Source organism: Passer domesticus, chromosome 22 (assembly GCF_036417665.1).
Source record: "Passer domesticus isolate bPasDom1 chromosome 22, bPasDom1.hap1, whole genome shotgun sequence".
Taxonomy (NCBI): domain Eukaryota; kingdom Metazoa; phylum Chordata; class Aves; order Passeriformes; family Passeridae; genus Passer; species Passer domesticus.
This window is the reverse complement of record NC_087495.1, coordinates 2,832,508-2,848,775: the sequence shown is the minus strand read 5'-3', so window position 1 is coordinate 2,848,775 and position 16,268 is coordinate 2,832,508. Positions and strand designations below refer to the sequence as shown.

Here is a 16,268-nt window from a genome sequence, read left to right as displayed (position 1 = left end):
ACATATCAAAAAAACTGTCAGAAACCAAGACTTTCTCCTTCTTCAAGGGCTGAGCTTAATTCCCTATGCAGCCTGGTAAATACATCCATTCGTGTGTAACAAGTTTTATGGCAGAATTCAGACTTGAACAGATTTTTACAGCCCAAGCACAAACTCCCAATCGGTGAGGCAATAAGTCAACCTACAACATCTCTACAGACAAAGGACAAAGCTCAGAGCCAGCAGAGATGCTGAGAGGTACCAGGGATCAGAGGTGAGCACAGCAGGCTGCTGACAGCCAGCCCCCTCTTCAGCAGGACTCCAACACATCCCAGCCAGTGCTTGGCAGCTCTGCCAGACTGCACAGAGCTCTGCCAGATCCCCTCAGCCATATTCCACGTCCAGTCTTGGTTCCTCACATACAGCTCTTCCAGCTCATTTCAGTCCTGCCTTGTATCCACATGTCCAGGCTGTTCTGCCCATGCAGGATGGGTGTGACTGGTAAGCACTGACTGAAACTATATTCACCAGCTGGGCATCAAGCCTGGGGACTCTCTTCACTGTCACTCACTTGGCAGTGACTGAACAATTTACAGCAAATTGAAGGGTAAGGACTTGATAATGAAACTATTTAATTTCCACCTCTGATTCAGCTGCCACCTGTAAAAGTGTAGACAAGGAGTGGGCTCTGGAAATGCACTGAAAGACCATGAGATTTTCTGCCTTCATCTTTATGCCTGTGCCCACCCTCATCAGCTTTGTTAAATGACTCCTCCCGATTCATTACCACAAGAACACAGCTGCTTGCATCCTTTAGAGACAGGTACCACATGCAGAGCCCAAAGCTCCCAGCAGCCAAATGTCCTTTTCTGTCCAAGTGGGCTGTCACCCCAGGAAAGGGGAAGCAGTGCCTGCTGAAACTCTGGAACACTGTAGTCTCTTTGGACAACTGCCTCGTGTCAAGGACAAAAAAATGGAGCACAGGCTATGCTTGGGTGCTGACATTTTACAAATGCTTGTGCTAGTATTATGAACAGCCTCCCTGCCACAGAAGCCAGTTTCTGACATTCAGACCTAGATTGGCACCATTTGATCACCCTTTGCATTTTCCATCAATGTCAACCCCAACCCCACGGTGTTTCATGACAATTATTTCAGACAAACTGCTAAAAGCTACACAAGTTCCAAATGCCACATTTCTGTATGCACCTCCTTAGCCTGGGAGAGTGAGTCAATTTTACTGTTAAAGCTCTTGTTTGGCAGATGAAAATTGAAGTCTGTTTCCACTATTCCCATTGCAGCACAGACATTTCTATTGCAATACCTCCCTGTGGCTCAAACTGTTCCTGTCCCTTCCCCCATACACAGACAGGGGTTCACAGGATTTCAGTTTTCCCCCCCAAAGAAGTGTCAGCAGGAGAATGGTGACGAGGATGGTGAGATGTTGAGTAAGAGAAAGAATCTACATCAAATCCCATTTTCCCTAGAGAGGACAAAGCCTTACTTTAGTAAATGAGGAAAACATTTCTTCCCTTAAACTCTTCCTCCAGAAGATGCTTTTTAGACAAGTCAGAATGCAGCACATATTCTCTCACATGCAAAACCATACAGACTTCTAGAAAACAACCATTTTTTCCCCTTCTGTGAGTTAGCCTGCTAGAGAGATTGATATTCTTCTTTTTATGTCTCAATTCTCAGGAGACATGCAGGGCTTCTAAATTACTTGGATTTGTTTCTTCACCATCTGGAGATGAGTTAACTCTTAGTAGGTGTATGCATCAGTCATGTATGTACTTGCACTCAACCCTTCCTAGCCCAGCACTCTTCTGTGATAAAAATTTAGGACATGGCTGTTTCTAACCACATACATTCTTCTCTTAACATACACATCCCTTAATTGTGAGAGCCAACCGTCACATTGCCCATCTATAACAAAATAAAAATAATCTACCCATGACCAGACAAAGCAAAGTGTGAGGGGAAAGGCCCAGTTGTTAAGATTTCAGACTGGAAAGGAGAACTGTCAAGCGCTCTCCTCCAAGGAGCATCACCTCGAGTAAGCAGCAGTGATTCAGTCTACTCACCCAAGTGACAGGGAGAATAGAGTCCAAGCTACTAAAAACACTGTAAAATTATTAAGATTTTTTCACTGGGGATTCAAGATGTGTTAAAAGCAATTGACTGAAGAGAAGTACATCTCATAGACTGTGCAAACATAGCATTCTTTGCCCCACAAGTATACTGTGCCTCACGCATAGCTTACCCACACTCTTTTGAAAACCCTCAGCATCTGACCAGAAAGAGCTTGTTAAGCCATCAGCAAAGGCTTTAAAATTTAAGAGTTGACTGGCTTTCTTCAAATGCCCATTTCTGCCAGTACCTGCCTAGGCCAGGAGCATCTGTTCAGTCATAATCTGCACAATAGAAATTCATCTGCAGCCACTTATCTTTCAAGTTCCCTTACACGAGAGGAAATCCGATGAGATACAACCAAACACTAAAAAATCCTTTGCAAACACAGCTCATGGGTTCCTGTAGAGAAAAGCCACTGCAGCAGCAATGGAAGAGCAACACTGCCATCTGCTGCCACTCAGAATTGAAGCTTCCTTTTTTGGAAAGATCAGCCATCTATTGATGTCATGCTATCCTGCATTTTATCCTTTATACCTCTAAATGTGTTTGTGAAGCACACTGTGCCACTGTCCAAGGCAGGAAAATTTCAAACCATGCTTTAGTCTCATTGATGGCACACATGGGGGAGGCATTATGCTGTCACAGTTGAATTGAGCAGTGAACATAGCACTGGAAAACTGGCAGAACATACTAGTGAGGATGAAAAAGTTCATCTTTATTAAAGGTATTAAAGTTCAGCTGAAACTTCCTTACAAATATTGAACAATACATGGCACAGAAAACTTCATCAGAGAAAATTCTGCACATTGATTAATATACCAGAACTATTCTAAGCCTGTCATTAGTAGGAAATGACTGCTACAGAACTGTTTGCCTTGTCATAGGGGAGGACAGGACTTTGTGATTCATAAAAGGACTTTTACACCAAAAAAAAGTATGATTTTTCAGGCACTTACAGTATAAACATGGCAGATTGTCCTAGATTGCAAGGCAATGTGTATTCTATTTGCCATCTGTTAGAGGTGGGGCAGTTGTCTTCTGTTAAGTGGGCAGTTTTTTAATCTCTTCCACAAACCAATCCTCCCTGCAAGAAATACCTTCTGTTCGTGGGCCATTTGAGTGTCCCTGCATGGCTGATAAAATTCCATCTTCCCATTGGGGGATGCTCACCCAGAGGGAGGAGCCAAGCATTCCTACCTGGATAGAATCTGAGATTTTTGGGACACCAGCCCAGCCTTTCCACTGGATTCCCAGGGGAGCAGCTGCCTCCTCCACTGGATCTTCAGAGGAGGACTCCACCCTTCTACAGGATCCCTGCTCCAGCAGAACCACACCTGGCACTGCAGGAGGGCTGAGCCACAATTCCAATGGGACTGCTACCAACAGCCTGGCCCACAGGGTGTCAGGTTGTGTTCTGACTCTGTCAGTTTTATTTTGTATTACGGCATTGTTTCTTTTATTTTTATTTTCTTCCCTAGTAAAAACTGTTATTCCTGCTTCCATATCTTTGCCTGAGAGCCCCCTTTAATTTCAAATTTATAACAATTTGGAGGGAGGGTGTTTACATTTGCCATTTCAGGAGACGCTCCTGCCTTCCTTAGCAGACACCCGTCTTTTCAAACCAAGACACAGATGAAGACCTTCTTTTTTTATTTCATGACCATGTTTTAATCCATGTGCAAAAATACAACTTGAGTAATATAAAAGAATCAAACATAGCATAATTAACTGAGTAACATTCAGACAGTTTATTGGGTTTGAAGAAAGGCCAGGAGGTGCTTTAGAACACATTAACAGATGGGCTACAGATCAGTTCATCTACCAGTGCACATTCATCACACTGCAATACAGCTCAGCAGGAGTGACCTGAAAGAAGTTTCTAAAGTTTCTATTCAGAGTAAGTAGCATGAGACAGGGAAAAGTGGGGTAGGGGAAGAGACCCATCATCTTCATCACAAAGCAAACCAATAAATGAACCTCTCTTACCACTCACTGATTATATGTAAAGATTATTTTGGCCTAATTACATTGGTTAAGTCACCCTTTATGACAGTTCATATCTAAAATGTTTTCTAGCACTAACAAGCTTTTTGGAAAGCACACAGATAAAGCACTTTTTACTTTCAAAGCTCTTTATGACAATGATGTCAGCTCAGCAACCCTGTAAGGTGGGCAAAAATTAGCTGTTTTCTGAGACACAGAGAAGTTAAATGACTTCCTCAACACCATGGTGAAGAATGTGTTAGTTATTACTAATATCCTTAAGAACCTGGAATGATACTGTTTATCAAAGAGAGGGAATTCAAGGCAACCAGCATTTGCTAATAAGAAATTACCAAATTTTCATCTCAATTTTACTATTAAAATACTTTTCATTCCCCCTACCTCAGAAAGTGTTCCACACATATATTTTTGTAATAATGAGCTGTTTCATCTTAGTAACAAAAAGCACTGGTCCTTTCCAGCCCTAAGTAGACATCCTACCCAAGAAAAGGTAGTCAAGATACAGAAAGAGTTACAAACTCCACGGCACCAATGATCTTCCCATTATTACAATTACAGTTATCAAAGATACAAGCCAAGTTACTTGAAGGAATTTAGCTGGAGTGCTCTAGTTTTTGTAAAAAAAGTAGAGACAAGATAACTAACCATTTCTTTGAAATGGATAGCTGTTAAAAACCAAGCTATCCTAAAATGAAGCACACAGCTGCTACAGAGGGCAGGATTAACCCAAGAAACTTGCATATCCCCAGTTGCAAGGTTAATAGACCTGTCAGCTCAGCCCTTACTTATCCCTACAAAAGCTTTTGGTATACAGAAATGTGAAATGGATATTTGAGCTAGGCTCTTCTTCATTCTCTAGGTCCACAAAGAAGCAACAGCAGAAATTCTGTTTTGTACATCTGCACTGAATAGTTTCCAAAACCTTCTGGATATCCCCCTCCATCCAAGCTGAACTCTTGCATTTTCTCCTTGTGTTTTTAATCCTAGCAAGTATTTTGCTGTAGAAAGCAGCTGCTGAAGTCCATTTCTTCTTGTTCCGTGCCTAGCCAGATTAGAGAGATCATTTGCCCATTTTAATAAATAAAATATTAAACTGTGGCTCATTAAATAGGCCTGCAAAGACTCCTCCCCATTAACTTCAGCTCAGCTAGAACTACTGGATAGCATGAATAAAACTAGTCTCTAAATAGCTGCACCATGTAATCTGGTACCATCAACTCAGCTTCACTGCTGTCACTACAACCCACCAATGGGACACTTGGCTCTTTCAGATTTACACCATGAGGGCATAACTACCTGTGACAGCTGCAGGGTAACACCACGTGAGTTTATTGCTACTTTATTGCTTGTGTAAAAGCCTGACCCAATGGTTCACACACACACAAACTTGTTCAAGGATGTGACCTGGCACCAGGAGCTCCAGTTCAACACCTTTGTCAACTCCTCTGAGCTTATCACAGCTCCTGCACAGGAGCTTTTCAGGAAAACTGACAGATACTAAATAACACAGAAGAGAATTCAGTTGCCACTAAGTAATATCTTATGGATCAAATCCATCTTTGCACTGGAAGGCACAAATTTTCCCCATTTTGTTTGGCATGTTTTTCACAGAGCTGCTGAAACAATCAGCTCTCCAAAGGGCCACGTGAACAGCAAGTGGCAAGAGCTGCAGGAGAAAACAAAGCAATGCTGTAAGGTGTAGAGTGGGGGACTTCCTTCAGGGATCACTTAATTGTGATTGAGTAACACAAACTCTGGATTCCATTAGGAAAAATCTTGTTTAAAAACTGGTTTCTTCCAATTTCCAGTCCTAATTTTTATGCAGAGCCAATGCAATAATCCAGATTTGTTTTTTCTAACATTCTATCTTTCTTCTTTGGTGAACTGGGCTTCTTATAATAAGGCATTTCACTATAATACTCTGAATAACACTCTAAATAAACAGAGAAAAACAAATTGGAAAAAAAAAAGCTCTTTTAAAATCAAGAATTTCTTTTCCACCTGTGTATCCATTAATCCATAGCTATTCAGAGAAATGTGGCCCCTCTGTCAGCTCCCCCTAACTCAAAAACTGTCATTTCAGAGAGTAAATTCTAAGCAAATTCAAAAATGGAAACCATTTGTTTTTCTACCCATTAAGGGCTTTCCAGTTGCATGGTTTGCATTTACAGCTTCACTTTTTTAACAGAATACAGATTTACTGGTTTTGGCCTAAGTTTGTGCAGGGGGCTCCATTTTAGCACTACAACCCACAAAGATTTATAACTTTGAAATGTCTAGACTATCTGGGACAAGCAGAAGCAATAGTTCATGAATCAGTATCTAGTGCATTTCAGGGGGCTTGGAAATAAAATCTCAAAATCTGGCTAGGAAAAACAAAACAAAAATTAAAACATACTACAGTGAAGATGAAATACAAGAGGGTGAATTAATGGCACCTACATTGTGATACTAAACGTTTGGCAGTGTTTTCTGATTCCCACGTGGGAGCCACTGGACTCCTCCACCACTCTAAGAAAAGAAGTGATAAGGGAAATCATTGTGCTTGTGAAGTGAATGGAGAGTGTGATTTGAGGCTCTATCTTTCATTGAACTGAGTTCACTCACTTTCATGGAGTGAAAAAATTAGGTGGCAGAAGGATGAGGCTCTTTAAACATTTCCATGACCTTATGCCACCTTGCTGCTCAAAGCAAAGCCACACAGTCCTCCCCTTCTGAAGAACTGATAAATCACTTTTTGAGAGTATAAACTGTGTTATATAATCTATCCAAGACCAGAAACCACAACATTCATTATCAACAGAGCAAGGTGGTCTTCCCATTCTTCTTACTGTCCATAATGGGCCATTTATTCATAACATCCACTGTTAATTAACATGAATAGTGAATTATGAGCAGCTCTTCTCACAGCTTGGGCAGAGCACCAGCTGGTGCCAATGTAATGCCACAAACATAGAAAAGGCCCAGCAGCAGATTGAGCTTGGCTGTCCGCTGAGGAATTTTGTGGAAGTTCTGGCAGCGGAACTGCCTTTCCAGTGAAAATGCCATGGGGATGGTGAGCAGCGGCAGCGCCATGCTGATGGTGTAGCGTGTGGCCAGCACACAGAAAATCAGGTAGGGCAAGAAGAGCAGCACAGTGTAGAGGATGTAGGAGAAGGTGGGGCCGATGAGGATGGCCAGGGTGACAATTCCCGCCTGCCGGTCCGACTCCATGTCCCGCGTGTTGTTGCTGTGCAGGATGGCCTCAGTGCTGAGGGCCAGAGGGACGGCGTAGAGCAGGGGTGACAGGGACAGGTACCCAACCTGCACTGCGTGGGCAAACATGACAGCCAGGGGCCCAAAGGTGATCAGGATCACCACGTCGCCGAGCGCGACGTATTTAAATCCAATCCCTGTGGCAAGACACAAGAAGAAAATCAAGCATCATTAAACAACTCAAATGACAGAAAAGAGTGGAGACATAACAGTTCAGCCTTTCCCACAGGAATATTACAGAACAACCAAAGCCTTTCCCATAGGAATATTGCAAAACAACCAAAGCACACGCAGCTCTGGACAAGAAACGTGTTATTTCTTTCTTCTTTTTTGAGATAAGAATTTCTCCAGACAAACCATGTAACAAAAACTAAGAGCCAGGTTTTAATAGCCATCTAGAAGTACCTGTCTCTGCAGAAACCCACAGAAATAAGGTAGTTTTCAGTGTGATCATGCATACTAGAAACTGATCCTCAAGAAATACAGAAAATGCTCAGAAAGAAATGCAAAACTGACAAGATGCTTTCAGGGAAACCCACATAACTGAAAGTCTGACTGTTAGAAACCAAGTTGGTTTTTCTTCTCCTACAATGATGTTTGTATCTATGCAACACAGGAAGACACTAAAATATCCTTGTCTTATTAAGAGGAATCACAAAGTGTACAGCATGGACAGTGAAGCTCCATCTAAAGAATAACAACAAAACATTCCAAAACAAAGTAACATTCCCACCAAAGGAGAGCAAATATGCCATTAGATACTCTGCTAAAGGATGTGAGATAAACTTCACAAAAAGATTCAGCAACAGTTCTGATAAGCATTTAAAGCCATCTGTGTAAACAATAATGCCTCAACAGCACTATCCAACTGAAGATCTTAGTGTGACTCTTCCCACAACATTCACCTGCAAAGAATACAAGTTTACGTACCAATACTTCAGGAAACACCACAAATACTTTATTGCAGTGTACGGGGGCCTTCTAGGAACCTCTTGACAATTCAGCTGATTCTGTCACTTCTACATTCAGATTCACAAGAAACGGGGTGCAGCACTTACCTCCGGTATAAAGGAAGGAGCTGGAAAGTCCTCCAAAGTAAATCAGGGCCAGGTGCTCCAGCTTGAGGGTGGAGACAGCGTAGAGCCCGGCAGCACAGATACAGCCCACCGTGTAGAGAAAGACTCCAAACCGGACTACATCCTGCGGCTCCAAAATCTGGTCCACCAACGTCCTGTCATCACTCTTCTTGTGATCGATGCCTTTGGAAAAGTCATAGTAGGTGTTCACCAGGTTGCCGGCCCCGTGCACAGCCAGCACGGTCACGGCGCTCCCCACCAGCAGCCCCGGGTCCAGCGCTCCCTCGGCCCGGTAGGCCAGCGCGCTGCCCAGCGCCACGGGGGTCAGCGAGGCGCTGAAGCTCCAGGGCCGGAGCGCCAGCACATAGGCCGCGCACTTGTGTCTCCAGCTGCCGGCGGCGGCCCCCTCAACGCCCGCCAACGCCGCGCCGCTGCTCTCGCTGCCGCTCCCGCGGGGGCTCTCGGCGCTGATACTGATCTTCTGCACCACGTCCGCCGGTGCCATGCTCGCCCCGGCAGCAGCAGCAGCACCTAGAAGGGGAAGGGCCGCGCGTTAGCGGGGCCCGGGGGCAGCGAGGGGCGCGGCGGCGCCTGCGGGAGAGGCCGGAGCGCCGCCATTACCCGCCCTGCCGGGACCGCCCCCGCCCGGCCTCGCCGCCCCCGCGGCCGCGCGCGAGGAGTTCCGCACCTGCCGGCACCTCCCGGCGTGCAACTCAAAAGGAAAATCGAGCGGCCCACGGCGTCACGCGCGGCGGCGAGCGGGCCACCCCGCAGCACGCGCCAGCGCCGCGACTCATGTCAGGGCCGGCACGGAGCGGCCGGAGCCCGGCGCAGACACCGCCGCTGCCACGGGCAGCCGGACACGTTTCAGCGGAGCACGGCGGGCACGGCTGCGCTCACGCATGCGCGCTCAGCCCGCAGCATGGCGGGCGCTGCGGAGAGCTTAAAGCTCGCTCCTTTCAGCCCCTGCCATGGCAGCGGCGCCTTCCACCGTCCCACATTGCTCCAGGCCCCATCCGACACGGCCTTGGGCACTCCCATGGATGCGGCAGCCACAGCTTCTCTGGGCAACCCCTGGCAGGACCTCCCCAAACATTTTCCTAACATCCAAGCTAAATTTCTTCTCTTTCAGTCAGCCCATTCCCCCTTGTTCCTGGCTGAGTCCCTCCTGGTATGCCCCTCCAGATACTGAAAGGCTGCTCTGAGATGTCTACACGACCTTCTGTCCTTCCACGACAGCACCACACAGCTCGGTGTCACTCGCTGAAGGTGCTTCAATGCCATTGTCGCCGACAAAATTAAAATGAATGTTATCAGCGCCAGTACCCGCCCTGAGGGACACCGCTCGTCCCTGGGGTCCATGTGGGCAATGCGCCGCTGACCGCAACTCTATGTGCGGCTATCCAGCTACTTCTTCATCCAACGAGTGGTCTATCCATCAAATCCATGTCTCTCCAGTTCAGAGCCCAGGATGCCATGCGGAACAGCGCCAATCGCTTCACACAGGCTCAAGCAGATGACGCCGGTTGCTCTATCCGATCTCCCCAGGCTGCAGCCCGGCCATAGCCGGCGCCTCACGGAAGGGCGGAAGCCGGCATCGGGAAGGCGGGACTCCTGAGTAATCCCAGCCATTCTATTGGCCAGATCTGCTGCCACTCACTCACTATTGCCTTGGTGATTGGTCGAAAGGCGACTGTCCTTGCGGTTCCTTGGGGAAGGGGTGGGGCTTTGAGCTCTTCTTCCCCCTTTCCCTTTTCCCATTGGTCAGCTGTCATGCCGATCACGGCGTTCCTGGGCGCCTATTGGCCAGCCGCGGCTCGCCGGCGCGGCGGCGGGGCAGGCACGGGGCCCGGGGCCCGGAGCAGGGCAGGCGGCGGCGGGTGAGTGAGGGCGGCCGTGCCTCTCATCATCATCGGCTCCCCTTCCCCTCGCCTCCCGCTTGCTGCCCGGCCCGAGCTGCCCGAGCGCCCGGCCGCGCGGCGCTGCCGCCCGCGGCCCCGCCGGCCGTGCCCCGCCTCAGCCCTCGCTGCCGGCCTGCGGGGCTGCCCCGGCTCGGGCCTGCCGGCTCCGCGGCCCTGAGCGAGTCCCAGGAGCTGCCGCCGGGCTGGGTGGATGGGCAGCAGCAACCCCGCCGCTGTTCTTTGATGCGGGGAACCTCTCCTGGGCTCCTGCCAGCCGCCGCCTCGCCTGTGGTCCCGCTGCATGTCTGTGTGGAATATTTGGGGAGAAGCAGTTGAAGTTCTGGTGTTAGTGCTTGGTTTGGTCTTACAGAATCTGAATATCGGGGCGGCTGGGGGGGCGTCAAGCATCTGGAATGTTTTTGACATGAAGAAAGGCTCCTGAGAAAGTTTGTTTATGTGTTATGCTGGTAAACCCCGTGTTGCAATGACTGGCGTTGCTATAACTGGACTGCCCATCTCTAAATATCTGCTGGAGGATGTCACACTTGCCAGTGCTGAGTCTTCCTTGTCTTGGTATAACGCTGAGGTTTCTGTGGAGAAACTTGGATGAAAGTGTTCAGGGAGGGCATATGATAGTGATACAATCCTGGGAATGGTTGTGCTTACTTATTATAAGAAATTGCAAACCCTAGCTTCACCCTGCTGGTTTTCAACTGCTGCATTACCCTTGATTTAGGATTAAATCACCCTAGGGGACCTGGCCTACTGTAATGTATTCTGGTATTTGAGGAACTGGAGAGCAAATAGGCTGGGGGTCATGATGTGTGGTGATACAGTTTTGTCCTGGAGTACAATGCCTAAGGAATATAATCATTACCTGTCATTTTATGGTCTACCAACACAGCATCTTTATGGGCATTTTGGGAGCAGTCAGGAGGGGCAGCCTTAAGAAAGAAGCCCGGAGATTTCAATTGAAGCAGTAACAAGTGTGTCTCTCTGAAGAACTTACAGGACTTGATGCCCCTGAGGCCCAGCACACTGGCACCATGTCGGGCACCGTGTCCATCCTGCAGCAGTTTGCCAACGGCTTGAAGAGTCGCAGCGAGGAGACGAGGGCCAAGGCTGCCAAGGACCTGCAGCATTATGTCACCATGGAGCTGCGTGAGGTGAGTGCTGCCAGTGGGGGCATTTATCCTGTGTGCCTTGTGAGTGTGGAGTCGTGACCTGGGTGCCTTGGCAGTGGAGATTTTTGGAAAATGGAGATGAGGCACAGCAGAGAGTTTATCTTTGCCCCCTGGCATGTAGGAGAGGTGAGCAAGTTGGTGGCACAAGGGGGTAGGCAGGTACCAGAATGAGTAAACTTGCTGCATATTGGTCACAAATAAAGGAAACTGTTTTGAGCTTGTAATGTATGGTTGATTTAATTTCTTTCTGATTAAGTGGCATAAGAAGCATTGTCTTTATGGAGGTTTTGGAGCAGGAGGGAGAGAGAGGACTCAGCTGAAAGCTGATTTGAGCTTTTTGCTTTTACAGATGAGTCAGGAAGAATCTACCAGGTTTTATGATCAGCTGAACCATCACATATTTGAGCTGGTCTCTAGCTCTGATGCAAATGAAAGGAAGGGTGGCATTCTGGCTATAGGTAAGTGAAAGTGCATAATGCTTCTGCTGAGTTTTCTCTTCATGCAACTGTCTTTAGAGACAGATTTTCAAAAGGAATGAGCTTTTACAGTTGGGGCCTGTTGGCTGACTGCTCAGGATACTGGGTGTGTTCTAGTTGCTGGCTCTGAAAATCTGTGTGAAGTGTCAGCTTGGGAGCTACTGAGAGTGGCTGAAAACCTGGTACTTCATGGGCCCTGAGCTCTTCTGGGAGTTGAGTATCAAATGTGAATGCTGAGCACATGAAAATTCTGTTCTGGAGCTCAGCTGAGAGCACTTTGTGCTGCCCCTTTATATGTTTCAGGGTAGGCTGACTTTCTCAACTCTCTTCCATCTGGAGAGATTGATTTGTGTTATTTAAATTTACCTGGCTCCATAACAGCAGCTTCCATCCCCAAGAGGGGCTCACAGAGCTTCTGCTTTGATTCTGTTCAGCCTCTCCATTAGTGGCTGTGTGCTCTCTGAGATTGCAGAGCTGCCTGTTTCCCCACTCTTGGGGAAGTCAGCTTGCGTAAATATTTTGCCTTCCAGGCAAGTAGGCTGTACTGTAGCAGTTACTTCTTAAATAGCCAAAGAGATGTGTATGGTTTAGGCTCATAGGCATAATCATCCAGTGCCACTGTGTTTGTTTTTGAAGGCACTGTAAATCCCTTAGAGAAATCTTTATTGATAATATCAGGTCTTAAGCTGGCAGTATCACATTCAAGTTGTTTTGTGAATTTAGTGATGTTGAAAAGTGTCAGCTTGACAACCCTGGACAGTTATGGCCTCTTTATCTACAAAACAAGTACAACCCAGCACTGGCAACAAAAGCTTCTGCCATGCTGGTGTCTGATCAATTGCCTCCACCTTTGCCAGGAAAGACTGTCTCTAGGACTGAAGAGGAGAACATTTCCTTGTCTGTTTAGTCTTTGACATGTGAGGTGGACTAGCTACAGCAGTTACATGCAGATGGATGTCTTTCTGTTAGGAATGGATCTGTGATCCCAGGGTGAATTATTTTTTTCCTCTTCTAAAATTAAAAATGGGGAAAATTTATGAGGCTACCAGATGCATTTTTCTACTCACTTAAAAAGTTCAGGCTCAAGAGAATTGTGGCCCTTTCCTGTGCTTGATTTTTTTTTTTTCACTGCCGAGGGGCTTTTTAGGGGGGCTTAATGGAAATCTTTAAGGAATGTGAAGGGAATACTAGCTGTCATCCAGGGATTACCTACTGTGTCTCACTGACTGGGGAGAACTGCAGCACATGAAAACTGCAGCCTTGCTCCCTTTCTCTGCAGCAAGTCTTATCGGTGTTGAAGGAGGTAATGCCACCCGTATCGGCAGGTTTGCCAACTACCTGAGGAACCTCTTGCCATCCAATGACCCTGTGGTAATGGAGATGGCTTCCAAGGCCATCGGGCGGCTTGCAATGGCTGGTGACACCTTCACAGCTGAGTATGTGGAGTTTGAGGTGAAACGAGCTCTGGAGTGGCTGGGAGCTGACAGGAATGAAGGTCGTAGACATGCAGCTGTAAGTGATGCCTTTTTTGTTGTCATTAAGTAGTTGGGATTAGTGAACAGTGGTAGGAAATGTGCACAGAAATCTGCAGAAAAGCTTTGGTTGCCAGTCCATCTCTGAGAATCTGTAATGCTCTCATGGCAGACAGCGTGCTGCTTCATTTCTTCTCCATTAGCCCAGTGACTAATGAGGACCAAGACACTGTTCTGCTAGGAATTGTCAGAGTGTGGGGATGGAAACAGCTCACAGACATCGACAGTCTAAACAAATGATTCTACACTATAAAAGTTATGAGGTTTGTCTCTGTGTGCTCATCTTTCACGTTGTTACTGTTTCCCTCCCCACGTCCAGGTTCTTGTCCTGCGTGAGCTGGCCATCAGCGTGCCTACCTTCTTCTTCCAACAAGTGCAGCCATTCTTTGACAATATATTTGTGGCTGTGTGGGATCCCAAACAGGCCATCCGAGAGGGAGCTGTCTCTGCCTTAAGAGCCTGCCTTATCCTTACCACGCAGCGGGAGCCAAAAGAGATGCAGAAGCCCCAGTGGTACAGAGTAAGAAAATAACTTTGTTTTGAAGCAGCCCCTTTATAATGCATACACATGTTGAAGTGCCAGTTTTCAGAAGTGCTGGCTAAGCTAAGAACCTGTCACCTTTGTCAGTAAAAAACTGCCTCTCCTTGAAAGGGTTGGAAATATAATGGCTTCCAAAGTGAGTAGTTCCTTTAGCCTACTGCTGAAAAGTAAGCAAGATTGAACTCCTTCAAGATTACATTGATCTATCTGCACCTCATCTTCAGCTGTTGAACCTGACCTAGTTTTATAGCCATGCAATTAATCTAGTGTCATCTCTTACTAGTAGAGGGTTTTATTAGTGTAGATAAAACATAAGTGTGAAAGGTAAAAATTCTTTTGTCTGAACCTTTGCTGCCATTGTCACATGAATTCAAGCTTGGTGATATCAAGTAAGTTTTGGGCAGTGCATTCAAATGTTATGAATTTTGTTTTGTTGTAATCAAATAAGTGCTACAGATAGCAATGAAGCTGGTACCATGCTGTTTGATTAGTGCTGCTGAAAATGCTCTGCAGCAGAGTCCACAGCTTCTGGGTGAATCAGAATTTTATGGCATTCTACTTCTTTTATTACTCAGCTGAGGTTTGTGGCAGCTCTTGGAAAATTCAGAATGTCAGTAACTGTTGACTGGCAGTGCTACTTCATTTCCACAGACTTTGTTTCTGCATTGTCACTGAGATTTTTTTCTTTTCCCCCAAGCATACATATGAAGAGGCTGAGAAGGGCTTTGATGAGACTTTGGCCAAAGAGAAAGGAATGAATCGTGATGACCGAATCCACGGTGCCTTACTGATCCTCAATGAGCTAGTGAGGATCAGCAGTATGGAGGGAGAGGTGAGCAAAGGAGCAAGGTGGTGATCATGGGGATTGATTGAGAGTGTATAGCAACTCTGCAGTCTGTGGAGATACCCCATGGTGTTGCAATGGAGTTGTTGGGTGAAAAACTCATCTGAACATGGAGTCAAGCATTAAAGGGTGTTAGAGAAATAAAAGGGACAGGTTTGGGCTGAGGAGGTCATAAGCTCCAACAGAAAGTCTATTAACTGGATTAAATACCATGAAAAATATTTTTTCTATGGAATGAGGGCTCTCTTGCATGTTAGATACTCAAATATTTTTGCTGGATTTTACTCTCTTGATGTTTTAGAGCTATTTGAATATTGATTATACAGGATGCTATTCAGGAGATTTGGGTAATACTGTACTGAGAGTATCTTACTTTTTATTTTTTTAATGTTTCTCTACTTTGTCCAGCGCCTTAGAGAGGAGATGGAAGAGATCACTCAGCAGCAGCTTGTGCATGACAAGTACTGCAAAGACCTGATGGGCTTCAGTACCAAGCCTCGCCACATCACTCCCTTCACAAGCTTTCAGTCTCTTCAGCCCTCTCAGTCAAATGCTTTGGCTGGTCTCCTGGGGTACAGTGCTCACCAAGGAATTATGGGTTTTGCAACCTCACCTGTCCCAGTAAAATCTACTTTGGTAGAAAGTCGATGCTGCAGGGATCTGATGGAAGAGAAATTTGATCAGGTATGTATTTGTTCTTCAACTTGTCTGCCGCATTCTCAACATCTGTCCTTGCAGAGGAATGGTACTCAGTGTTTTTACTTAGCAGGCAATATCAGCTAGTACTGAACTGAGCCTTCAAAACTCAATATTTACATGTATTGTGGCTTTGTTATTGTCTGTCTTGGGGCAAATGCTTTATTTCCTTTGGAAGCAGTCTTGATTATCCTTTTCTTTGAGGCACTCTGAAGCCAAATGTTAGTAGAATGCCTAAAAGCACACAGGTAATAGACATTTGTGTGTTACTGCCACTGGCCATCCTTTAAAGACTAATTTGTTTCCTTCCAGGTCTGCCAGTGGGTTCTCAAGTGCAGAACCAGCAAAAATTCTTTGATCCAAATGACAGTTCTCAATCTGCTACCACGACTGGCCGCTTTCCGCCCTTCAGCGTTCACAGGTGACAAGATGAATGCTTGGATGTTAGAAATATTGCTGAATTTGGGCTGGAAGTTCTCCAGATCTCTTTGGCCCAGATGAACTTGTGCAGCACACCAGACATGGTGCTTGTCTGATGAGCACATTCCTCTGTGGGAATGTCTTTTTCTGAATAGGTGTGACTTGATGGCTGATGCCAAAGTGTTGTTTTGATGAAGAAAATAGATAGAAATCTATTGTCAGAATTT

The 16,268-nt window shown here is 46.2% G+C and overlaps 2 protein-coding genes across 6 annotated transcripts in view; one reads left to right on the top strand and one right to left on the bottom strand.

Moving 5' to 3' along the window:
* Window positions 1-3,745: 3,745 nt before the first annotated feature.
* Window positions 3,746-10,030, bottom strand: UBIAD1 (UbiA prenyltransferase domain containing 1). Of its 3 annotated transcripts, none has more exons than XM_064397259.1 (3): window positions 9,667-10,030; window positions 8,430-8,978; window positions 3,746-7,508 (listed from the first exon to the last, which is right to left on the bottom strand). In XM_064397259.1, exons 2-3 carry the CDS (start codon window positions 8,950-8,952, stop codon window positions 7,021-7,023), a joined length of 1,011 nt encoding a protein of 336 aa, XP_064253329.1. In that variant the 5' UTR covers window positions 8,953-8,978; window positions 9,667-10,030; the 3' UTR covers window positions 3,746-7,020. The 3 variants fall into 3 exon arrangements, with proteins under 3 accessions (XP_064253329.1, XP_064253330.1, XP_064253328.1); XM_064397260.1 differs by lacking the exon at window positions 9,667-10,030 and adding an exon at window positions 9,136-9,286; XM_064397258.1 differs by lacking the exon at window positions 9,667-10,030 and having other exon boundaries at window positions 8,430-9,098.
* A 190-nt stretch (window positions 10,031-10,220) lies between these two features.
* Window positions 10,221-16,268, top strand: part of MTOR (mechanistic target of rapamycin kinase) — a 63,230-nt gene continuing 57,182 nt past the window's right edge. For 2 of the 3 annotated variants that reach the window (XM_064397255.1, XM_064397253.1), the window contains exons 1-8: window positions 10,221-10,327; window positions 11,351-11,514; window positions 11,882-11,990; window positions 13,288-13,520; window positions 13,860-14,060; window positions 14,779-14,913; window positions 15,334-15,609; window positions 15,934-16,042. In XM_064397255.1, the coding sequence (XP_064253325.1) occupies window positions 11,395-11,514; window positions 11,882-11,990; window positions 13,288-13,520; window positions 13,860-14,060; window positions 14,779-14,913; window positions 15,334-15,609; window positions 15,934-16,042 (1,183 nt within the window). In that variant the 5' untranslated portion in view covers window positions 10,221-10,327; window positions 11,351-11,394. Of the gene's footprint in view, window positions 10,328-10,408; window positions 10,694-11,350; window positions 11,515-11,881; window positions 11,991-13,287; window positions 13,521-13,859; window positions 14,061-14,778; window positions 14,914-15,333; window positions 15,610-15,933; window positions 16,043-16,268 lie in introns of those variants that run through there. The other variant, XM_064397254.1, reaches the window with a different exon arrangement.

Bases quoted from the DNA above. Each gene is read 5' to 3' on its own strand.
- UBIAD1 (XM_064397259.1), bottom strand. From the start codon at position 8,952: ATGGCACCGGCGGACGTGGTGCAGAAGATCAGTATCAGCGCCGAGAGC. The intron at 7,509-8,429 runs GTAAGTGCTGCA...GTCTTGCCACAG, and splicing joins CTCCTTCCTTTATACCGGAG to GGATTGGATTTAAATACGTC.